Here is a 22625-nt window from a genome sequence, read left to right as displayed (position 1 = left end):
AGAGAAAGCGAGAGAGAGGGAGTGTCAGAGGGAGAAGCAGACTCCCCGCTGAGCAGGGAGCCCGACGTGGGGCTCGATCCCAAGACCCTGGGATCATGACTGGAGCCAAAGGCAGACAGTTCACCGACTGAGCCACCCAGGCGCCCCTGGACAGCTAGGGTTCTGTTCCCAGCGCCCCCGCTCACTGCACGTGCATCCGTGGGCAGGTTTCCAGACTGCCCCCCCGCCTGTTTGCCCCACTGTGAACTGAGGGTGCTGCTGGTCCCCATCAGGATTGTCGTGTGGAGCAGTCAGGGAGCGTCTGAGAGCGCATGGCCCGGAGCCCGAGCCGAGCCCAAGCCGCGCCCTCGGGCCGGGGCCTTACCATGGCCCAGGAGTGGGCGGTGGGTTGGTTGTTTCTGAGGAGAAAGCAGAGTCAGCCATAGCAGTTTGTGCTTCTTAGGGAGATGAGAAATAAATGCGGGCCTGTGTTTCTCAGTCATTCGGTACCAGCGACTGCGTGTCCACGGACGTGTCCTCCAGTAAAGGGAACGTCTCTAATCAGCCGGAGAGCAGCTTCCTTGCCAGCCAGGCCACAGCCCAGGAATGTGTATTTCCCGCAGTCTGCCGGCTCCTGCACGACCCTGCTCCCTATGCTCCCTCCCCAGGTTCTACCTCAGCTGCACGGGCTTCCCAGAATGCCGATCGGCCATGTGGTTCCCCGACTCTGTGCTGGAGGCCAGCAGGGACGGGAGCGTGTGTCCGGTGTGTCAGCCGCACCCAGTCTACAGGTGAGCTGGGCCTCTGCGCGGCTGGGGTGCGCTCGCCACGCTCAGCAGCAGCCGGGTTGCTGGTCCTGAAATGCTCCGAGTCCCATCCGTGCCTCTGGTGCGGAAGCCGGGCCTGGGGGCACGTTCCTGGGCAGCTGGGGCGGAGCCCTGCGTGCTTCAGAAGAACCACGAAGGCACCTTTCCCTGCCCTTTCCAGCTAGATTGCTGCCCAGTAGAGTGTGGGGAAGTGAATATTCCGGTGTCGGATAGCGTTCCCAGGCTCCTCGCAAAAGTCCAGAGGCTGTGGGTAGGACTGGTCCTCAAACGTTTTGGTCCTAGGACCCCTTATGCTCTTAAAAATCCTCAAGGAAGGCACCCAGAGAGCTTCGTTGTGGGTTAAGTTTATCAATACTTAACATATTCTGAATTAAAGTGGAGACATTTTTTAATATGTGTTATTTTTACAGCAGATACATTGCATGCTGACATAAATAGCATATTTTTACCTATTTCCAAAGCAAAAAGATAAGAAAATGTCTATTTGCAAAGCAGAAAACAGAGAAAGGAAATGCATGTTTTCCATTTTTGTGAGTCTAACGTCTGGCTCCATAGAGACCGCTGGACTCTCGGGTCTGCTCTCAATGAGTCTGCTGGGCCGGTCGCGTGGGCCGTAGCGTCTAGCAAGCTCATGCATACAACATGGGACGAGAGCACAACGGTTGTGACTTCTTAGCCTTGTTACAAAGTAGTTCTGACCTCACCAGCAGGGTCCAGGGGTCCAAGAACCACTGGTTATAGGAGGTGAAACTTTCCGAGGCTTCTGTGTTTTGTTTTGTTTTTTAAGATTTTATTTATTTATTTGAGAGAGAGAGAACAAGCCGGGGGAGGGGCAGAGGGTGAGGGAGAATCAGGCTCCCCGCTGAGCAGGGAGCCAGATGCAGGGCTCCATCCCAGGACCCTGGGATCATGACCTGAGCCGAAGGCAGATGCTTCACCAATGGAGCCACCCAGGCGCCCCGAGGCTTCTGTGTTTGGGAGATTAATCGGGGTCTCAGGTTTCCTCTGTCTCCTACTCTGCGCTCTCATGACACCCGGAGGGGCTCATGGCTGGCAGGCACCTGGCGTGGGCTCCTGGGGCGCGGGGGTGCCGAGGGGAGGCCCGGGTGGGCGCGGCCCTCTGCGGATAAGGAGAAGACGCTTGCAGCTGGTAGTAAGGCTTTCTGTCATCTCGTGGCCTCGCTAGGTTGAAGTTCAAGTTTAAACGCGGCAGCCTTCCCCCGACCATGCCCCTGGAGTTTGTCGGCTGCGTCGGCGGATGTGACGAGACGCTGCGGGAGATCTTGGACCTGAGGTTCTCTCGGGGCCCCCCCAGAGCTTCCCAGCCAGCCAGCCAGCCCTCCAACTACCTGCAGGCTAGCCAGTCCCTGAACAGAATGGACAGCGCCCCCCGGATGCTGCCCCCGCCCGCCGTCATGGGGGGCAGCAACTCGGTGACCTGCAACTGCGGCCAGGAGGCCCTGCTGCTCACCGTGCGGAAGGAGGGCCCCAACCAGGGCCGCCAGTTCTACAAGTGCGGCGGCGGCGGCTGCAGCTTCTTCCTCTGGGCCGACAGCAGCCTCCCAGAAGCGGCAGGGCCGCCCTGCTCTGCCTCGAGACCCACCGGCAGCTCGCTGGGCCGCCCGCCTGCCATGGGGGACCGCTGGGGTGGGTCCAGCCGACCGGGAGAGGACGGCGGCGGCGGCGGCGGCGGGGGCGGGGGCATGTCCTGCCTGTGCAGCCAGCCCGCCGTCACCCGGACTGTGCAGAAGGATGGGCCCAACAAGGGCCGCCAGTTCCACACATGTGCCAAGCCCCGAGAGCAGCAGTGCGGCTTCTTTCAGTGGGTGGACGAGAACGTGGCCCCAGGTGAGGCGGGGCGCGCGGCGGGGGGCCAGTCCTGGGCCGGGAGAGGTGCGGGGGGGGCAGGTGCAGCCCCGGCTCGGGTGCGTGGTGTTCTCTACCTCGGAGACCCGAGGCGACGGAGGAGGGCAGCGGTGGGGCTGGAGGTTCCAAAGGAAAGGCTAGCGCAGTTCACGGAGCAGCCCGCTGTGTGCCCGGTGCTGTGCCAAGTTCACCGTCCGTGTGTCTTCACCTCCGTCAGCTGAGCACTGTGAGGCCGCGGAGGCCCAGGTAAACGAGCCGCCTCTCCTCAGGGTCACGCGGCCCGAGGTCTGCCTGACCCCACAGCCCTGGGCTCCTCTAGCCTCTGTGGGCTCGCAAGGTCCTCATCATCGGCCGCATGCCTTCAGGTGCCGAACCTGGCCCTGGGGATGTCTAGGAACCAGCTCGGGGTGACACGGCTTGAGCCCGGTGCCCCGAAACCGGGTGTGGTGAGAATTGTCCCCCGAACATTGGAGCAAGGGGGATAATGCCCCCGGAGGCAGTTGGAAACAGTCCCCTCCCACTCCAGGGCACAGCAGGAGCTTAGATCTGTGTGAGAATGGCCGAAAGGAACGGTGGGAGCTCTGTTGTTGGGCAGAGCCGGGCCCAAAGCCTGCCTGTGAAACGGAGGACTCAGCCTCACAGCCTCACCGTTTTCTCAGTAAGATGGGCACTTGCCCGCCTTTCTTAGGGTTCCTGTCTCGTAAAAGAGTTAGGTAGTCTCAGACTGTGATGCTGACACATGTGTTGCCAGCTCTGCACGTCCAGGAAGAACCCAGAAGGCTCGGTAAGGCACAGGGCTGGCTACCGGTGCCGGAGGGGGGCCGGAGACAGCTACTGCTGCGACAGTTTGAAGTGTGTGAGAGGTGGTCCAGCCCTGAACCTGCTTCAGGCGTGCAAGGGTCCTTTGTCCCCCCATAGGAAGGAAGCAGTGTTCGACCACCAGGCCAACTGATAAGTTATCCTGGGCGACAGGGCAGTCAGAACTAAGAGGCCTGTTTGAGGCCTGGGAAGGATCCAGAACTCAGTTAACTTGCATGGAAGGTGGGGAGCAGGCGGTTGGTTACGGGCCTGTTGGGTTTTGCTGCTTCTCCGTATGGCCTCAGGCCAGTTGGCTGGGTCTCTACTTCTGGAAAGAGGGCATGTGTGAAGTGACAACAGTGCCCTTTTTATCAGGATAGTGATTGTGGGCCAAGGCCTTCAAGGGCTCCGGGTTCTTTAGGGAGTGGCCTTGGGGCCACGGAAGGTGGGGACACTCTGTGTGTTGACAGGAGGGAAGGGAACCTGGCCGGTGAGTGGACTCAGCCACACAAAGGCTGTGGGGCCGCCCTCCGCCAAACACTCGGACTTGGACTTCCTGCCTCTTCGGTGTGTCTGTCCTAAACTCAGCCTTCCCCTCATTCTTCCCATAGGGACTTTCAGAGCCCTGACCTGGCCAGGAGACAGAGGAAGAACCCAGGGGCCAGAGGCCAGAAGCAAAAGACCGCGGGCCAGTTCCACAAACCCAGAGTCCACGGCCAAGAAACCCCGGAAATGCAGCCTTTGCCACCAGCCTGGACACACCCGTCCCTTCTGTCCCCAGAACAGATGAGGCAGGGGAAGGGAGAGAGGGCTGCTTCCTCAGACCTGCCCCTTTCCTCTTGGGAAAAAGCTATTGTCACTAGGACCTTCCCTGCCCTGGAGGCCTTGTGGAAAGCGGTGGCTTTTGGGGCCTGGCTTACCTGTGCTCGGGAGTCAGGATCCAGACCGTTCTTTGGAGAAGTCTGCCTCGGCTGGGCAGTGACCTGAGCCGGGGCTTCTCGCTGGTGGCGCTACAGAGCATTTAACGCCAGGGTGGGCGCATCCCGCTCTGTGGCCTCCCAGACTTTCTTCCCTTCTGGAAAGTCCCCTTGAGGGACCAGCACTCCTGGTACAGGCTCCGGGCAGCCTGGACAGGGTTCTGCTGGCAGGCATTCTGAGAAAGGAGGGTGCAGGGCAAGAACGTGGCCCTTGTTCTAAAATCACGTCTCTCGAAGAAGCTTTGTTTTCTTTACCCAGACATTTCTGCGGCCAGGACACCGCACAGCTCGTGTGTCTTAATAAAGAGTCCTGCCCCTCTGCTCTGGTGGGTGTGGTGCGATGCTGCGGCCCGGCCCTGAGCTTATGCTAAGGATATAATAGGAGAACATGGTTGTGACCCCGCGGGCTTTAGTGTGGACATCAGAGCACGAGCAGTTGGGAACGCCCGGCTTGCTCAGGGTGGAATGCTGCCCTCCCCGAAACCCCCTCACGTAACGAGCAGCCAGGAATGCCTGGTCTGCTCCGGGCAGAAAGCCGCCCCAACCGAAACCTGATTGCTCCTGACAGTAGCCCGCCGGACCGCGGAAACATGTTTAAGTACAGGCTACATTTGCTTACCGTTACATCATCCACTCCCGTGACCTTCCCCACGATGTACTGCCGTTCACTGGGACGTGCTGCAGACCAGGAGACTCCCCCTGATTGTCTTTGATCGTTGAGCGTCAGTGAATATATGAGGTCATGGCTGTTCGGGGAGGTCGCGCTCTTTGCAGTCGTCGCCTGCGCCCTCGTTTCTTTCGCAGCTAACCTATCTGTGCCTCGTCCTTCTCCGAATCGCCGCAGTGCTGCTCAGTGTCTGGTGACCGGTGGCAGAAGCGGTGGCCACGGACCCCAGCCAGGGCTCGAGGGGCCTCTCACCAGCCTCTGGCCCTCTTGGCCTCTCCTCCCAGCCCCAGCCCTTCCTCCCTGTCCACACGGTGGGCGGTGAGCTGAGCTGCTCCCAGCCCCACGAACAGCTCACCGCGCAGAGCAGTGCGGGAAGACCACACAAGACTCAGAATGCTTCCACACTGTGCAGAGGTGGCCCCGTTCCTAGTGTGTCTTTACAAAAACCTGTGAATGATACGTAACCACGTGCCTTTATCTTGCTGGTTAGGAGATAAGCAGGACTGGGTGTGAGTTGCCTAGAGTCGCATTGCTGGTGGGCGAAGAAATGAACTGTGCTCAGTCTTGGACTCCTGGCCCCGAGCCCTCCAGTGACAGCAGTTCTCGGAGCATCTGAACAGTGGCCGGGGTCACGGCCCTGCGTTTGTGTTTTAGTCCCCTCCCCCCAGCCCTTGGCAACCACCAGTCCGCTTTCTGTCTTGGTGGCTTTACCTCTTCGGAACAGTCCGTAGAAATGGAATCACAGAGCCTGTGGCCTTCTGTCCGGCTTCTCTGCCTTCGCATATTGTCTTCAAGATTCATCCACGAGCGTGTGTCGGCACGTGATTCCTCCGTGTGACTGCGCGACACTCCATCTCATGGTTGAGCCATATGACGTCCGTCCGGTCAGTTGATGGGCATTTGGGTTGTTCCCACATCTTGGCTCTTGGGAATGGTGCTAATATAAACTCATGCATAAGATTTGAACACCTGTCTTCGATTCTTTGGGGGTACATACCTGGGACTAGGTCTGGCTCTTACGGTCATCCTGTGTGAACGGTTTTCCCCAGCAGCTGCCCCGTTTCACGTTCCCACCAACAACGCGCAAGGCTTCTCTGCGTCCTCGCCAGTGCGCAGTTTCCTTTATTTATCTTTGTTTTGGCCATCCTGATGGGTGTCAGGTGTCCTCTCATTGTGGTTTTGACTCATTTTCCTAATGACCAGGGAAGCCGAGCGTCTTCGCGCGTGCTTATGGGCCACTTGTGTATCTTCAGAGAAACGTCTGTTCATGTCTTTCGCCCATTTTTCAGTTGGATTGTTTTGTTGTTGAGCTCTAGGAGTTCCTCATAGATTCCAGATTTTAGACGGATTTGTGGATTTTAATCTTTCCACAGGTGACTCCGTGTGTGCCAAGACCAAAAACTACCGGGGTGGATTGTACCAAGGTCAGACCTGGCTTGGGTCCTGCCCCTCCCTGGGCTTTCGCCTTAAACGCTGAGCCTGAGCCGCCCTGTTTGTAACAGGCTGGTCTTACTCGCCTGGAGGCCCTTCGGTGGAAAGTTACGGCCAGGCCTGATGGTGGTGAGAACTTCCAAGCAGAACCGGTGAGGGAATTTTCCAGGTCTCTTGATGGCCGGCTCAGGCTAGCAGCGTTCGGGGCAATGAGAAATTGAACTTTCCCACCTAACGGTGACTGGAAGGGTTTGAACCCCTGTACTGACCTCCATCTGCAGCTCGTGCAGTGCAGGACTGAGGTGAAAACGACCCCAACTGACTGACACTAGGCCAGGTGGGTCACACACCACATTTCTCATCCAGCCTCCCCACAAGGCAGTGCCTGTTGCCCGTCTGCTGGCAGAGACCGAGGCTCAGACGGGGACGTGCTTTCCCCTGTAAGCGGCCAAGCTGGAATTGGGGTCCGTCGCCATGCTAACACCTTGAAGCTCTGGGAGAATCCATACCTTTCTCCAGGCTGAGGTGAGAGCACAATCGAATGCGCTCGAGAGTCAGGCCTTCCCACCAGCCTGAGGCCCAGCCACATGAACTGAGTTCTCAGGAAATTGGCAGCCATGCAGAAAGAGCCCAAAATGGCATCCCCGCAGCCATTCCCGTTGGTCTCTGGAATACACTCTGGGCTTCGTCCACTACAGCCTTATTTCCTTCGTGAAGTGAGTGCCACCGAATTGTAATGGTGCTGGGTTGTGTTTGAATATATTTTTCTGATTACAAAAGTGTACTTCTGAACAATTCCAATGTGTGAGCCATAGGTGATGTACCAGATCGAAGGCCCTCGTTTTAGGGAGAACAGGACAGAGATGGAGCGGTGGCCTTGGACCTCGGGCTGCTGGGTGAGCCGCTCCAGCCCCCACCCCGGCCCCTGGGCCCAGCGCCCTCCTGGGCCCCAACAGCCGCATAAATGGGTAGCTACCCAAAGCACCGTCTGAAGGGGAAGGGCCGTTCCCCACCGAAACTCAGGAAGTGCTCTCCTTGTCCACCTCGGATGCCAGCTCAGAGGCATTGCTCTCTCTTGGTAGGTTCTGGCCCCTGAGACAACCAAGTGGCTCCTCAGCTGACACCGAAGTGACAATTCCTCCCCCTTGCGCTCCAGGGAGGTGTGGCGAGCCGCACAGCTGGGTGGGAGAGTGCCTCGATTTCCATTGTCCGCTCCAAGTCGTAAAGTCTGCGGGAAGGGGGTTAGGAGCCCGCAGCTGGGGCAGTGGGGCTGGGCTGGGGGTAGACAGGTGCCCTCTGGAGCTCCCGCCTCCCAGACGCACCTGCTCGCCCCTTTCTTCCCGCCCGGGGGCTCTGGGCTGGTTTTCTGCCCTGCTGACCAGAGTCCCTCCAGAATGCAGTTTGGCAGGCTCCTTCAGGGCCTGAACACTGAATACTTTCCACTCCCAAGAATGTCCTTTGCCATAGTTTGTGTGCACAGAGACTTTCTTCAGGGTGTGTTGGTTCAAGTACAGTTTCCCCCGCTTATCCTTGGGGGATACGTCCCAAGACCCCCAGTGGATGCCAAAACCGCAGATGGTACCAAATCCTATACACGCTCTGTTTTACTGTGTCTTTTCCTATACCTACATATGAATGAGAAAGTTTGATTTCTAAATTAGGCGCAGTAAGAAATTCACAATAACTAATAATAGAACCGCAACAGTATGGTGTAATAAAACGTACGTGAACGTGGTCTCTCCCTGTCAAACTACCATATTGTACCGTACCCACCCTCTTCTTGTGGGGACGTGAGGCGGTACAATGCCTGCGGGATGACGTCAGGAGAATGACGTGGGCGTTGTGACCCAGCGTGAGGCTGCTACGGACACGAAACACGGGGAGGATCATCTGCTTCTGGTCCACAGTTGGCCACGCGGAACTGAACCCGCGGATAAGGGACACCGCGGATAACGGGGACGGCCGTCGTAGCAAAGGTTGGAACAACCAGGCAGGCCAGCTCTAGGGAATGAACGGTACCCCCACTTGAGAGATTATCCTACAGCTAAGTGCTCCTGAAGAGAAGGGTCTACAAGTGGGTTTACGGAAAGGAAACGTTTTATATGTGGTAAGATTTATTCTAGAGTTAGGTTACGGTAGACGAGAGAGCAGTGACGTATTTTATATTAGTAAGTTTCTGTTTGCCACAGGGGGGTTGTCTTTTATCCGCACTGGCAATCCCTGTGTTCTGAGCAGGGGGCCTGTCTGCCATACCACAGTCATCTGAACTTTGGGTCACCTGGTAAAGCTAAGCCAAGGACATGGATGGCCTGCCTCCGCCACCTCAGCCAGAGTCTTAGTATGGAGACATTTAGACCCTGGGCTGAGACCACAAGTGACTTGGAATTGTCCTCGCATTAAAGGGGTGAATGAAACTGCTAAGCCCCTACGCTGGGTGCTGAGTGGGCCAGCCCAGCACACGGCCCTGAAAAGCGTCCCAGCAAAATAGTGATTCGCTTCCAGTTCTCTGGCTGGAAACTGAAGTCCTAGCCATTAACCTGGGGTGGATGATGTGAGCACGAGCGCCTCCTTTCTCTCCCTTTCAGTTCATCCTGACTTTGTCTTACTGAAATGGTGGTGTGAGGACTTCAGAGCCACCTGAAGCCCGCAGCCTCTGCGGAGGGGACCACGTGTCGGGGTTTGGTCATCGAAGAAGAGGGGCTCTGGACCCAGCTGGCTTCCAGACTGCTCCCCCTGCCCGTGCCCAGCCAGCCCTTCACCAGGGGTCCCGAGGAGCACGGCCTCGGTCAGACACGGGCCTGGCACCGGGTGCCTCTTGCCGTGCTTGGGGTTTGTGACACTAGTCAGTGGGGGAGGCAGCAGGGGCCCACAGCCGGGTTCGGGGGCGGTTTCCTTTGTGCCTGGCCCTGGGCTAACACTACACACCAACACTTTCCATACAGCCGCCTGAGAAGTCGGTATGACGTAATCCCCCATTTTCCTGACAAGAATACCAAGGCCCCCCGCCTCTGTCTGCCTCCAGGCCATTCCCTTGCCCACCGTCTGCCGCCATGACAGCTGCTCAAAGCTCCATCTGCACGAGTCCCCAAGCCAGGTGATCTGCATGCACCTGGGCTAAGCCAGTCCCCTGCCCTTTGACCCTCACCACAGCCTCTCTGTGGCACCACCCAGCCACCTGAGTGCCCCTGAGGAGCGCCCTCATGACCTCTCGAGGTGCACAGATGCAGCTCATGGGTCCCATGTGCTGGCCCTCAGATGAGAGGGACGTTGATCCTGCTCCCTGTCACCAACTCACCGCTCAAAGGGGTGGGGGCTGCCTCAGGAAATACGACCGCATGGGAATGGGAACAGCGGCTGTGGTGACACTCACGGCCCAGAGCCCCCCTGAGGCCCCACTTGTCATCTGTGGTGACAAAGGAAGTAAGCCCCAGCCATGGCTCCTGTGGGGACCCTGAGATGTTCTCGCTTCCCTATGGGGGGTGTGTCCCCCATTTGTTGGGCCATAAGGAGAGGCAAGGGAGGTAAGAGACATCACAGTTCTCTGAACACTGACATGCTGGCCGAGGGGCTTGGGGGCAGCCCTACCCACCACAAAAAGCACAGTGGGGGCTTGAGAGTTTGGACTTCGGGGGGAAGAAACCCCTCACTTGTTGGGTCCCGTCACTAAAGTGAAACATCACACCAAGAATCCGGTAATACTCTCTCCACACAACCTACTTTTCCAATGACACCCTGACTCCTCCAGGCAGATCCCAAGACCTGTGGCCCAGCTTCCAGAACTCCAGAGAGCTGCGTGTAAGAGCCCAGCACAAATCACACAGACATCTGAATGTTTCCTTTTATTCCTAGTCACATTCTTTGAGGCATAGCTTTGCTTTGGCAAGAAGGATACCAAAGCCAGGCAGGAGGGATGCCTGGGAGGTGAGGCGGAACCCCCTCCCCACCCGAGCCAGGCTTCAGGGAGAACTCAGGTGGCGGCGGGGCACAGTTCCTGGTGGCACTGTGGAGGCCAGACCTGCCCCGCAGGCTTCTCTGGGGCGGGGGAACGGGGCCCAGCAGCAGCTAATGGGGCGTCCTCCGCTCCAGGCAAGGCGGGCAGCACAGGGAACCTTGGCTTCCTGAAGAGCAAACAGCCCAGGTGGAGAGAAAGGGGCCTTCCCCTGAGGTATGAGATGGGCAGCACGTCCGACAGCTCCTGCCCCAGGCTAGAGGGGAGAGCTCCACAAGCCAGCTAGACACGCATGTGACGTCGGGAGACGACGCAGCCTTCAAATCCGCCCCAGAGCTGCAATCCGGGGTGGGCAGCAGGTGACTCTGGCCCCTGGGGGACGAAACAGACACACGGTGTTTACCACCCAGCCCTGGAAGCCTCGAGATGCCTGCAGCTGGCACCCGAGGAAAGCGCTAACTCACCCTCTCGACAGAAAAACGGAGCTGCCTGTATCCCCTGCCTAGGACAGCAGAAGCCGGGTTCTGTCAGTGCGTTCACTGCTGGTGACGATGGACCGAGCCCAGGGTCCTAGGGGCGGCCCAAGGGCTGACGGGGCATGTGTGCATGGCCGGCGCTCAGGGCTGTCCCCAGAGGCAGCCCAGCCGCGCTCAGGTGCCCCCCAGCCGAGCTCTCCGGGCTTGGGGGGGGCTCCCATGACTGCTGCCCACGTACATGCTAACCCCGTGGGCTTACAGAACGCACCCTCTTTTATTCTGGCTAAAGCAAGAGAAAAAGTGCTCTCCAAAGGCCTGGAGGGGAAGCGCCCGCCCCCCCAACCCCCGCTCACCCGCATCAGAACGAGTGCCGGCCGCCCCGTCCCCACCCAGCTAGAGCAGCCACTCAGGGGCCTGCAGGCCGCTGTACAGTGCGAAGCCAAGGTCGTCAATCTCCTCCGCACGCAGGCCACCGAAGAGGTTCACGTCGGGGTTGAAGTGGCAGGGCAGGCTGGCCCGCTCCAGGCTGTCGATAAGCGCCTCCAGGGCCTGCAGGAAGCGCTCCCCCAGGGCCGCCTCGGCCCAGTCCGCCTCGGCCTCCCCCAGGTGCAGCACCACCTGGCTCAGGTGGCTCCGGTCCAGCCGCCCCAGGGCCGGGTGGCCGCGGCACACGCCGCACAGCAGCCGCAGCAGCCGCCGGCGGCTCCCGGTGTCGCGTTCGTCCAGGGCCCGCAGCCGGGCGGCCTCTGCCGGGTACCAGTCCTGCAGCCAGAGGTTCCCCGCCAGCCCCTCCAGGGGCCAGGCCAGGAGGAGGGGCTCTTCGACGGCAGCGCTGGGGACAGCCAGGAGCACGGCGACGGTGAGCTCCAGGCGCTCGTGCTGCACCTCGAGCAGCAGCTCCTCCGAGGCCACGCTGGGCCGGATCAGGCACCCGAGAAGGCCGCCGATGGCCGGCCAGTTGATGGAGGAGGCCAGGGCCTTGCGAAGCAGCTCCAGCAGCAAGCGCGCAGACAGGTAGCCGCCCACCAGGAAGCGGTCCCAGGGGCTGCTCCCGCGGGGCCAGAACTCCAGCTGAGTCCGGCGCACGGCCCAGCAGCGAGGGTCCCTGGCCACCGTGTCCAGCCCGGGCACCAGGCTCCACAGGCCCCCCTCGAGCGCCAGGGGAACCAGCAGACGCACGCGGTCGGCCGCCCCTGCCTGCAGCCCGTCGTAGAGCGGCCCGCTGGGCACCAGCGCCCCGAAGGGCAGTTCTGGGAACTTGTTCCGCAAGTAGGCCTGCAGCTCGAGGGCGATGTCACCGGCCAGCTGCTTGGCCAGAGCCACGTGCGCCGCTGGGATGGTCACGTGGTCCCGCTCGAACGCCAGCAGCTTCTCCTGGAACGTCAGGCACAGCGGTGCGGGGGAGCTGAGTGGAGGCGACATCTGAGGCCCGGCGTCTGCGGGCCCCGCTGCAGAACGAAGGGGTCAGAGAGCATGTGAGAAGACCGACCCCGTCCGGAGCCAAGAGAACTCCACCCAATTACTAGCTGCGTGACATCCTGGGCCTCGTCTTTCCCCAGCTGTAAAATGACCACCTAAGAGAGCGCTTAGCTCAAGGTCTCACATAGAGTGAGCACGAGATGACAAAGTCTCATTGGCCCAGATCCCCAACGCCCTAAAACAGTGTAGAGTGGGAAGATAGGTGCCGGGCCTCAGTTTCCCATCCTGGGCCCCTCACTGCCCTAACGCTGCTGCTGCGCTCTAGTACCACCCTCCAAGTCCATGTCTCGGTGGCAGGAGCCTTGGCACGAGCCAGGAGGTTAGGAGGGCAGAGAAACGGGCCACCGTTAAACATACCTGGAGGCCGCGGTCTCAGACGAGCAGGGACTTGCCTAGGTCACACGGCCAGTCAATAGCAGAGCCCGGGTTCCATCACCCAAATGGGACCAGCAGAGGGGGACCCACCCGGGTTGGCGGGGGGGGCGCCACTCACCTGGAGCAGCTGGCGAGGGGGCCGCGAGTGACACAGGCTGGCTGAGGGCAGCAGGTGGGGTCCGGGGCTGTTGACGTGGCGTGGCCTTGAGGAGGCTCAGTTCCTTCCAGCTCTCCTCCAGGCATGTGTTGTCCCCCTTGGCGTCATCCTCATCTCGAGGGCTGGTGGCCCTGTCGATGAGCTGCAGGCAGAATGACACGGATCAGAGCATCTGAGGCCTGGGGGCCATGCCAAAGCCGGGGGCAACGCCAAGCAGATTGCTGGGGTAGAGAAGCAGGTGCCCACCTTGGGCAGTTCCCCCCACCCCCAGGTGCCCCCCTGCTACAGGCCCAGCCCTGCTGTCCTCCTCTGGGAGCCGCAGGTGTAAGCGGCTCAGCCTGGCCTTACCCGCTTCACAGCCAGGGTAGCAATGCCCAGCACGGCGGCCCCGCCCACGCCCAGCACCAGGCGGGCATTGGCCAGGAGGAAGTCCACAGTGCCGCCCAGGACCTCATCGCGCTGCTTCCCCCGTTTCTGGGAGAACTCTGCCATGGTCTGTCTGCCTGTAAGAGAGCCGGGGTGTAGAGACAGCTCTGGGTGGGGGGGTGGCCAGGCTGGCAGTGGGACAGACCCCATCGTGCTGGGACTGCCATGAGTACAGCCCGTGAGGGGCATTCCTGGGAATTTCTCAGAAGGGGTTTCTTGGGAGGAGATGGGGAGCTGCCCAAGCTCCCTCTCCCCAACCTGCAAACAGCTGACCCACGCCCTAGAGAGGGGACCTCCTGTACAAAGGCCCCGAGACTTGTGTCAAGTCAGAAAGTGAGGCCCATCTTCTCCATCCCACCCTCAAGGACCCCTGATATCACCCAAGACCGTGAGGTGAGTCTTATCATCGGTACTGCCATTTTCAAGATCTGGACCCATGACTGCAAAGCGTCCAGACTCTGCCCACTCCCACAGTCCAGTCTCCTGGGGCCTGCAGCCAGCGTCTCGAGGCTGCTTTATCCTGCCTCCTAACCACAAGCAGGAGGAAACCAAGGTCTAGAGAACATACAACCTGGGGTCCCAGACAGCCTGCACTGGAGGGCCCCTCAGGCCTTTGAGGGAACTTCAGTGAAGCTCAGGGGGCCACAGTTCCATCCCCCCCGATCTCAACAGGGTATCCCCCAGAGGGAGAGCAATTGAGTCAAAGGACAGGATGAGTGAGGTGGCCCAGGCCGCCCAGGGAGGCGCATGCCAGTCAAGGCTGAAGGCCTGGCTGTGGGGGCAGCAAGCAGAGTAACTCTAAAGACCCCAAACGGGGCGCCTGGCTGGCTCGGTCAGTGGAGCATCTGACTCTTGATCTCGGAGTTGAGTTCCAGCCCCACGTTCAGTGTAGAGATTATTTAAAAACAAACAAATAAATAAGAACACCCCCCCCCAAAACAGAGAACTGGCCCAGTGCCTCTGGACAGGGGCCTCTCTTGGCCCCTCAGGTTGGGGACAATGGCAGGGGCCGTGGGAGTAGGGGAGCAGCTGTCCTCAGAGGCTGGAAGCCCAAGCCGCAGAGAAGGGAAGATGAGGGCCCAAAGCTGTTTGTTCACCTGTAAAATGGCAGAGGCGTGGTGAAGAAGGGTTTACAAGTGGGGAGTCCAGAACTGTAAGGTTGGGTATGACTTGGGAAGTGGAGGCAGAGATCTTTCCCAGGCCCAGGCCACCAGGCTCCAGCCTCAGGTTCTGCACTCAGGCCCTGAGAGCTGAGGGGGGTGTGTGACCCAGGTGAGAACTCAGGGGACGAGTCAGACACCAGGCAGAACTGTCTGCGGTTGCTTGAGCAGATGACCGTGGGCTCAGACTAGCTTGGGCACCAAGGACTTGTGCCCTCTCAGCTCGGCCGTGGGTGCCCAGGGCTCGGTAGCCTGGTGAAGAGATGCCTAGAGCAGTTGAACCCTGAATCACTGCGGGAGTCAGCCCCAACCCCCGCCCCCAATTTGCCCAGACTAAAAATAGGACAAGAGGGCTCTGGGGCCTGAGCTGGTCAAAGGCTGGGGCGGGGGGGACCCATTAAGGCCCTGCAGCCACTTCAAGTTTCCTCATCGCTGATCAATACTGCCAGCTATCTCCAGCGGGACCAAGAATCCACTTGAAAACTGTAAAACTTTTTCAATACCTCCTGCCTAAACTGGACTCCGCCCAACCCCTGGCGGGGTCGCGCAGGCCCCAAACCGCCTTCCAACTCCGGGAAGAGCTGGAGGGCGCGGGTGGTTAAAAATAACCCGACTCGGCGCCCTGAAATGCCTCCCGTCCTTCCCCTCCTCCGCCACACCTGCTGCCCGGCGCCGGGGCTGAGCGGGCCGCGCGGCAACCCCTGGTGGGCCTGTGGGCCCGGTTCACGGGGAGGGCACCCAGGCCCCGAGCAATGCAGTGATGTGCCCAAGACGTGAAGGGGCAGGCTAGACACTCGAACTCCAGCCTGGGGCCCAAAGCCCTTCCCTCCTTCCCGGGCCTTGACCGCGGGTCCCGGCGGAGACCACGCCCCCGACCTGCGTCCGACGCACGCTCCGCGCCCGGGCCTGGGTGACCAGGGCCGCCCAGCCACACTCCGGCTGTACGTGCGTCGCGGCTTCAGCACAGCGACCGGAGGACACAGCGGGTGTGCTTGGGCGCCCGAGCCCAGACCCGCCTGGGAATGGAACTCGGAGGACCCGGGAACCGAACACCAAAGCCCCGGGGGTGGCCGCTGACCTCCGACACTCTCAGACAAGCTCCAATCGGAGCGCCCGAGGCCCCGCCCACGTTCCAAAATACTGAGCGGCTCAGCCAATGACGAGCGGGCCACGCTCTCTCGCAGACAAACACGGTCCCTCGGGGGCGGGACTCTCGGACGCACTCCAGATTTAAAGGCGCAGGGCTGTGTTCCGGACTAGATACAGGGCGGTGTGGGGGCGGTGACCCGGGTTCAGAATGAGCGGGTCCCTAGGGCCCGTTGTGAAGGCGTGTGTGCTTGCGTGTGAGGCAGCGGTGTAGAGAAAGCTGTCAGGGCTTATGCTGTTTCCGGGGCCCGGCAAACAGGTGGTACCTGGCACGAAGGCCTGCTTGCCTGACCCTTTAGGTCACCTCTCAGTGTGGCGTGGTGGCTTCGTTATTTTATTTGTTGGCTCGCCGGGCACACAGCGTGACTCAGGAGGCTACCCCTGCCATCTGCTCCGTGTGACCGTGTGCGGGCCACTTCTCCATTCTGGCCTCAGTTTTCTCTCCTGTGAAATGGGTATTACAAGGCTCCCTCCTCTCCTGCGAAGGATGGTTGTGCATGTAACCTGTGGTTTACTCGGCATTTATTTATTGGGGGACCTAATATGTGCCGGCTGGTGGGGGAGCAAGGAAATAAACAGAGACAAGGGTGGGTGTTGGTTTTACTCGGGGAATAATAATAACATGCCACTTATTGAGCCCCTGCTGTATGTTGCGATCTACACCTGCATTTGTTCGTTTCTGGCGATGACCTTAGGAAGCATTTCACAAATTTGGAAACTGAGGCCAGGAGCAGACCTAGGGTTTGCCCAGAGCCCTAGGACCCAAGGACCCAGGCATCCTGCTACCGTCGGTCGCCATGCAGGGCCCAGTGAGGGGATAGAGACTCCCGGGTCCGTGCGCCCCCGGCCTGGGTCCATAATCTCTGCAGAGGTCATGGCCAATTTCAGCTGCTGCAGCAGCCCAGGGGACAGCGCCTGGACCTGGAGGGTCTGTGATACAGCCCTGCCATAGGCCGCTGGAACTTAGCCTGGAGCTTACGAAGGCTTCGGGAGCACAGGGGGAACCCGGACTTTTCGAGGCCCCTCCGGTCAGGGAACAGACGGGGAAACTGAGGCCCAGGGAGGCCCAAAGCGCCCAGCGGGCCCGGCGCTTCCCCGCGGCGCGCCGGTGCGCGGGCTGGCTAGGGGCGCGGCCGGGGCTCCGCCTGCCCGCCGGCCCGGGCGGGGGCGGGTTAAAGGGGCGGGGCCGGCGTTGGCCCAGCCCGCGGCTCGCCCCGCCGCCCCCCGCGCCCGGCCCGGCCCGGCAGCGAGAGCGGCGCCATGGAGGCCACCGGGGTGCTGCCGTTCGTGCGCGGCGTGGACCTCAGCGGCAACGACTTCAAGGTGAGCCGGCCGGGCGTGGGGCCGACCTCCCTCCAGGCCGTCTCTTCCGCTCGGGCCCGCGCCGGTCTCCGCTTCCTGTCCCGCCCGCCTCGCGGCCCTGCGCCGCCCGGGAGACGGCGCGGGGTGGGGCTCTCCCCGGCGCTCGCGACCCCGCCCGGAACGGACCCCGGGTGCCCCCGCTCAGGACCCGCACGGGAAGACCCGGGCCGGCCAGGGCCGGGCGGACGCTGGGGCGCGGAGTCACGCCAGGGAGTGGGTTGAGCTGGGGGCCCCCACCCCGTGTCCCAGCCCGGGGGTCTGGGCCCCGCCCGGGCCGGAGAGTGGCCTGGGGGTCTGCGGGCTTCTGCTCCCGCCTCCCCGGCCCTCCGTCCCCGCCCCTCTGAGGTCACACGCCCAAGCCAGGCCCTGACTCATGGCCGGCTTTGCTACCGGGCTGCCGGGGGCGGGTCTGGAGCACACTCATCACTGCCCTGTCCCTGCCACCACCACCCCATCCTGTGTGGTCTTGGGCAAGTCACTTCCCCTCTCGGAGCCTGGGTTTTCTCATCCGGTGAAGGGCAATTAAGTAGCCCTCTTGGGGGCGTGGATTAGTTGGTGTGGAGACTCTCAGCAGGTGTGAGGCCTGGGGAGGGGATGGCGGGGACTGGTAGACTGAGGGACTGATAGCCTGGGGCCACAGGGAAGTGCGGTCCGGACTTCCAGCCCGTGGGTGAGTGAGACGGTTCTAGAGGATCAGGGATGAGGTCGGCAGTGCTGGTGACCAGAGGAGGCTGGGCAGGAGCGGAAGTGAGAGCTGGCCCAGCTCAGGGAGGGTCAGCCTGGGCGGCAGGGTGGGTAAGTGAGCGACTCAGGCCGGGGTGAGTGTAGTGTCAGCCTGGGTCTGCGCGGGTGGGGGGCCCAGGCTTTCCCTGGGGTTGGGTCGGGCCACTGCTGAGGAGGCAAGCAGGGCCTTCTTGGACTTACCCACGTGTGCACACACCACTTTCCTCTGCCCGCATCCCTGCCATCCTCACCAGGGGTCTCATTGACCTCTCCAGACGGGAGGAGGCTCAGTCACCAGCCAGGAATGTGGCTGTCAGGGGCCAGGGACACCAGCCAAGGGCCCTGAAGGCCCGTGCTGCCTCAGACTGCTTGTTGTAAGGGCTAGGGGTACTGCATGGGCTTTCGGAGGTATTCACGGAGGCATGACCGAGGCTGTGCCGGGAACCTCGGGCCTCCACAGGGGGTTGGACCTTGCAGAGGAGAACGGCTTGTATGCTGATGGCCAGGTGGGGGCATAGGCGGGGCCTTGGTGGAGGCTCAGGGGTACCCCCATCTCTGGTGGCCTAACGAGGGCCTGGAATGGCGGGCAAAGGCATTTGAGCCGAGCTAACCACACAGCGGGGCACTGGGGACAAGCCAGTTCCGTCCTGGCCTGCTCAGGGCTCAGAATCCAACAAGAGATTTTAGGCCAACAGCCATCCTGATGATTCGTCTGTCCTCACGCTTTTGTCATGGGGGGCTTTTATTCACCCCGTTCCGTTGATGAAGTTGAGGCACAGAGTGGCGAGGTGACCTGTCCCGGGTTGCACAGCTGCTGAGAGGTGACTCTGTTGCTTTCCAAAGGCTCCCATGGGCATGGGGGCCACCGAGGGTGGTATAGCGGGGGCGCCCCTCGCCCAGACCAGTCTCACCATGACCCCCTCACCACAGGGCGGCTACTTCCCTGAGAATGTCAAGGCCATGACCAGTCTGCGGTGGCTGAAGCTGAACCGCACTGGCCTCTGCTACCTGCCAGAGGAGTTGGGTGCCCTGCAGAAGCTGGTAAGGGGCTTTGGGCAGTCAGGGAGGGTCCCTGTGGATGGGGCTGGGCCAGGTGGGCAGAGCCGGCCAGAAGGGAGATGACCTAGAGGAAGACGCTGACAGCCATGACCAGAGCCGGCAGGGAGGGAGTGAGCACCCTGTCCCAGGAGGTGTGCAAGATAAGACTGGGCTGGGTGAGGGAAAGAGGCTGCAAGAGGTGGCCTGGGCCTGTGTGTCTGAGGGTCCCCTGGATGGTGCAGGGTTTTGGTGGCGGATGGGGACTCTGTAGGCGCCCTACCCACACTGCTGAGCCTCTGCCCCCCTGTCCTGGCCCAGGAGCACTTGTCCGTGAGCCACAACAATCTGACCACGCTTCACGGGGAGCTGTCCAGCCTGCCGTCACTGAGGGTGAGTGCTGCCACAGGCCATCAAGCTCAGGGGTGGGGGCTGGAGACCAGCCAGCGGCCTGAGGGTAGGGCCAGACCCCAGGCTGGACCAGCACCATTGCCCATCCCAGGTCAGACTCAGAGGCCTGTTCCTAAAGATGAAGAGATACGATAATGCCCTGCGGTCAGTAATGGATGAGGGAGAAAGGTAAAAACCCAAACTCCCACTCATTTTTAGACAACAAGTACCATCAAGAACGGTTGGTACAAGCCAAGCACTGTTCCAACTCTTCCTCTTGGGTTTTTCCATATAATCCTGACCCTCACCAAGTTCACGGATGAAGACACTTGGCCAGAGAGCCAGGTCGCTTGCCCAAGGTCACTTGCCCAAGGCTGAGGTCACATGGCCAGGCAGTAGAAGAACTGGGGTAGAGTGGGGTTTGGCCCAGAAGAAGGGTGATCAGGGTGGTCCTGTCGCCCCTGTGCTCTCCACGGAACCTCTGACATCCCAGAACTTCAGGCCCCCATCTAGACCCTTCGGGCCTCAGGGAGGGTTGTTCCCTCAGGCCAGACGTTAAGAGCAGAGCCTCTGGACCTGGACGACCTGAGTTCAGATCTGGGCCCTGCCGCTCTCTGGCTGCATGACCCTGGACAAGTTACTTCCACGTTCCCAGGAGGGTTCACCAGGTGACAGCTACGAAGCCACGGTGTGGCCCTGCACAGATGCCAGGGCTGAAGGAAAGGTGGCAGCAGCCCCATTGCTGCTTGCAGTCGTGGCGCCATCCTGTGGCCTGTCCTCTCTCCCGCTCAGACCTTCTGCAGTTTCAGCCCTGGGAGGATAGAAAACAGACTTGCTGTCCAGTCTGCACTCTGAGTTTGCTCTGGTCCAGCCCTCTCCCTCTGTCCTAGAAACTCTGTCTCAGAACTACCCCCTTATCTTGGAATTGGGAAGCTCTTCCTCAGGTACCCTGAGGACCCCGTGCTGGGCTCTGGGGCACATGTGAGCTGGGCTTTGAGGTGTGAATAGGAGCTCATCAGGAGGCCAGGAAGAGCTCGCCAGGTGGAGGGACTGTGGGCAAAGGCCAGGCTGGGACAGCACTTGGGCCTCTGGTGGGCTTCCCGAGGCTCTGTCCTTCCCTGATCTCTCTGCTGCGTCCTGGGGGTGTAAGCTGGAAATCATGGACTCTCGTGGTTTCTCTCCAGGCCATCGTGGCTCGAGCCAACAAACTGAAGAATTCCGGAGTCCCTGATGACATCTTCAAGCTGGACGACCTCTCAGTTCTGGTCAGTGATTCCCTACCTACCTGGTCTCTGTGCTGACCCCCCAGTCAGTCCTCATCTGTTAGAGTGGTCCCTGCAGCCACTGGTAAACCCTTTTACAGATGGAGAAACTGAGGCACAGAGTGCCTTGCCTGAGCTCACTCACGGCGTCAGAGCCCTAACCTAGGCACCCTTTCTGTTAGGGTCCCAGCTATCTCCCTTTGGTTCTGAAACCCCCTCATGCACTCCTTCCTCAGTGCTACCCCCATCCCCAAGGCCGGCAGAGGCCCAGCAGGGTGGTACTGCCCCTGAGACCCCTGCCCTGACCGCCCCGCTTCTGCCCAGGACTTGAGCTACAACCAGCTGACGGAATGTCCACGGGAGCTGGAGAACGCCAAGAACATGCTGGTGCTGAACCTCAGCCACAACAGGTTCCTGTCGGGCGGGGCAGGGGGTGGGATTGCAGCACGGTGGGTGCGCTGGGCCCGGGAGCTGTGCGCCTGGCGCTGACGGCCCCCTGCCCGCCTCACCCCACCCTCCCGCAGCATCGACACCATCCCCAACCAGCTATTCATCAACCTCACCGACCTCCTGTACCTGGACCTCAGTGAGAACCGTCTGGAGAGCTTGCCCCCACAGATGCGCCGCCTGGTACACCTGCAGACACTCGTGCTCAATGGGAACCCGCTGCTGCACGCACAGCTCCGGTGGGTGCCTCCGTACACCACACCCCTCCAGAGCCCACCCGGGCCACCTGGCCCCGGGCCCACCACACCCCCACCCCTCCCGAGAGGGCTGGGCCCCTCAGGCCCCACCCTTCCAAAGCATCGGGCCCTTCCTCAGTCCGGTGTTCTGTGTCCCCCACACCCCAGCCGCCCCTGACCTGGGCTTCTCAGCCCCTCTCAGCCCCATGCTCTCGGCTGTCCCTGCAGGCAGCTCCCTGCTCTGACGGCCCTGCAGACCCTGCACCTGAGGAACACGCAGCGCACGCAGAGCAACCTCCCCACCAGCCTGGAGGGCCTGAGCAACCTCGCAGGTGGGCAGCCCCTGGGTGCTCTCCATGGGCTCTGGCCCCTTCGGGTTCCTGGCTTCCTTATGGAGGACGGGACTGACTCTGCTCTCCTGGCCACCTCCTAGAGGGAAAAGGATCTAGTTACATCACAGTTCTTTCTTTCTTTCATTACTGTGATGACTAGTGGTAACTCCAAGGTATGAGCACTGGCTTGATGCCTAGACCCACTGGTGTGAGGAGGGATTTCCAAATGGAGAAACCGAGGTTCAGAGAGATTAAGTCACTTGCTTAAGACCACAAAGCCTGGAGGCGGTGGAGCTGGGGCTCTCATGAGGGCTCCTGCCCCTGGAGCTGGCTGTGGGGGCCCCCACTGATGCACCACCCCCTGCACCCCAGATGTGGACCTGTCCTGCAACGACCTGACGCGGGTGCCTGAGTGCCTGTACACCCTCCCCAGCCTGCGCCGCCTCAACCTCAGCAGCAACCAGATCACGGAGCTGTCCCTGTGCATCGACCAGTGGGTGCACGTGGAGACCTTGAACCTGTCCCGCAACCAGCTCACCTCGCTGCCCGTACGTGCAGGCCCGGGCTGGGAGAGGGAAGGCTGCTGAGCTGCCCTGGCTCCTGCCCCTGACTCCCGCCCCCGCCCGCCATGCCCGTGTCTCCCCTCCAGTCCGCCATTTGCAAGCTCGCCAAGCTGAAGAAGTTGTACGTGAACTCCAACAAGCTGGATTTCGACGGGCTGCCCTCGGGCATCGGCAAGCTGACCAGCCTGGAGGAGTTCATGGCCGCCAGCAACAACCTGGAGCTGATCCCTGAGAGCCTGTGCAGGTGCTGGGGCGCGTGGGGGCGGGAGGCCTTATGGCACAGAAGACCCCCACATCGTAGCCAGAGCCCACCCTGTGCCCTCTGCACAGCGTGCAGGATGGACGGGTTGATTCGGCTTTGCGGAGAAAGCCCACACAGTCCTGTGCCAGCGCTTCCCAGTATGGGTGCCCCTCGGCACAGTGACGGAGGACACGCACAGGGATGAGGCCGGAGGGGTTCCCCTGCCATGTGGGTTTGGGACACGGCACCATCTGCATCCCTCTGGAGGCCACAGTGTCTACCTGCGTGGCCTTCTCAGGACTTGGAGAGAAGAGAGGGCCC

The 22625-nt window shown here is 61.1% G+C and overlaps 3 protein-coding genes across 6 annotated transcripts in view; 2 read left to right on the top strand and 1 right to left on the bottom strand.

Moving 5' to 3' along the window:
* Positions 1 to 6080, top strand: part of TOP3A (DNA topoisomerase III alpha) — a 28997-nt gene extending 22917 nt beyond the window's left edge. The window contains exons 17-19 of the mRNA XM_026521131.4: positions 648 to 770; positions 1993 to 2654; positions 4082 to 6080. Of these exons, the coding sequence (XP_026376916.1) occupies positions 648 to 770; positions 1993 to 2654; positions 4082 to 4260 (964 nt within the window). The 3' untranslated portion in view covers positions 4261 to 6080. The remainder of the gene's footprint in view (positions 1 to 647; positions 771 to 1992; positions 2655 to 4081) is intronic.
* Positions 6081 to 10351: 4271 nt separating this feature from the next.
* MIEF2 (mitochondrial elongation factor 2) lies at positions 10352 to 15676 on the bottom strand. 4 transcript variants are annotated; one of them, XM_044391780.3, is made up of 5 exons: positions 15444 to 15676; positions 13330 to 13480; positions 12943 to 13123; positions 11324 to 12418; positions 10352 to 10866 (listed from the first exon to the last, which is right to left on the bottom strand). In XM_044391780.3, exons 2-4 carry the CDS (start codon positions 13471 to 13473, stop codon positions 11364 to 11366), a joined length of 1380 nt encoding a protein of 459 aa, XP_044247715.2. In that variant the 5' UTR covers positions 13474 to 13480; positions 15444 to 15676; the 3' UTR covers positions 10352 to 10866; positions 11324 to 11363. The 4 variants fall into 4 exon arrangements, with proteins under 4 accessions (XP_044247715.2, XP_026376925.2, XP_026376926.2 ...); XM_026521140.4 differs by having other exon boundaries at positions 13330 to 13484; positions 15444 to 15552; XM_026521141.4 differs by lacking the exon at positions 15444 to 15676 and adding an exon at positions 15227 to 15437 and having other exon boundaries at positions 13330 to 13484.
* Positions 15677 to 16916: 1240 nt separating this feature from the next.
* Positions 16917 to 22625, top strand: part of FLII (FLII actin remodeling protein) — a 12982-nt gene continuing 7273 nt past the window's right edge. The window contains 9 exon segments of the mRNA XM_026521143.4: positions 16917 to 17036; positions 18729 to 18839; positions 19155 to 19226; positions 20408 to 20488; positions 20810 to 20895; positions 21010 to 21171; positions 21397 to 21500; positions 21873 to 22048; positions 22150 to 22307. Coding sequence (XP_026376928.2) covers positions 16974 to 17036; positions 18729 to 18839; positions 19155 to 19226; positions 20408 to 20488; positions 20810 to 20895; positions 21010 to 21171; positions 21397 to 21500; positions 21873 to 22048; positions 22150 to 22307 — 1013 coding nt within the window. The 5' untranslated portion in view covers positions 16917 to 16973.

The sequence above is a fragment of the Ursus arctos genome, unplaced genomic scaffold (genome assembly GCF_023065955.2).
Source record: "Ursus arctos isolate Adak ecotype North America unplaced genomic scaffold, UrsArc2.0 scaffold_14, whole genome shotgun sequence".
NCBI lineage: Eukaryota > Metazoa > Chordata > Mammalia > Carnivora > Ursidae > Ursus > Ursus arctos.
Note: the sequence above shows the minus strand (reverse complement) of the source record. Positions and strands in the feature narration are given on the sequence as shown.

Coding starts and splice junctions, on each gene's coding strand:
- MIEF2 (XM_044391780.3), bottom strand. CDS start 13,473: ATGGCAGAGTTCTCCCAGAAACGGGGGAAGCAGCGCGATGAGGTCCTG. Junction 13,124..13,329: donor CTACCCTGGCTGTGAAGCGG/GTAAGGCCAGGC, acceptor TTCTGCCTGCAG/CTCATCGACAGGGCCACCAG. Junction 12,419..12,942: donor CCCCTCGCCAGCTGCTCCAG/GTGAGTGGCGCC, acceptor TTCGTTCTGCAG/CGGGGCCCGCAGACGCCGGG.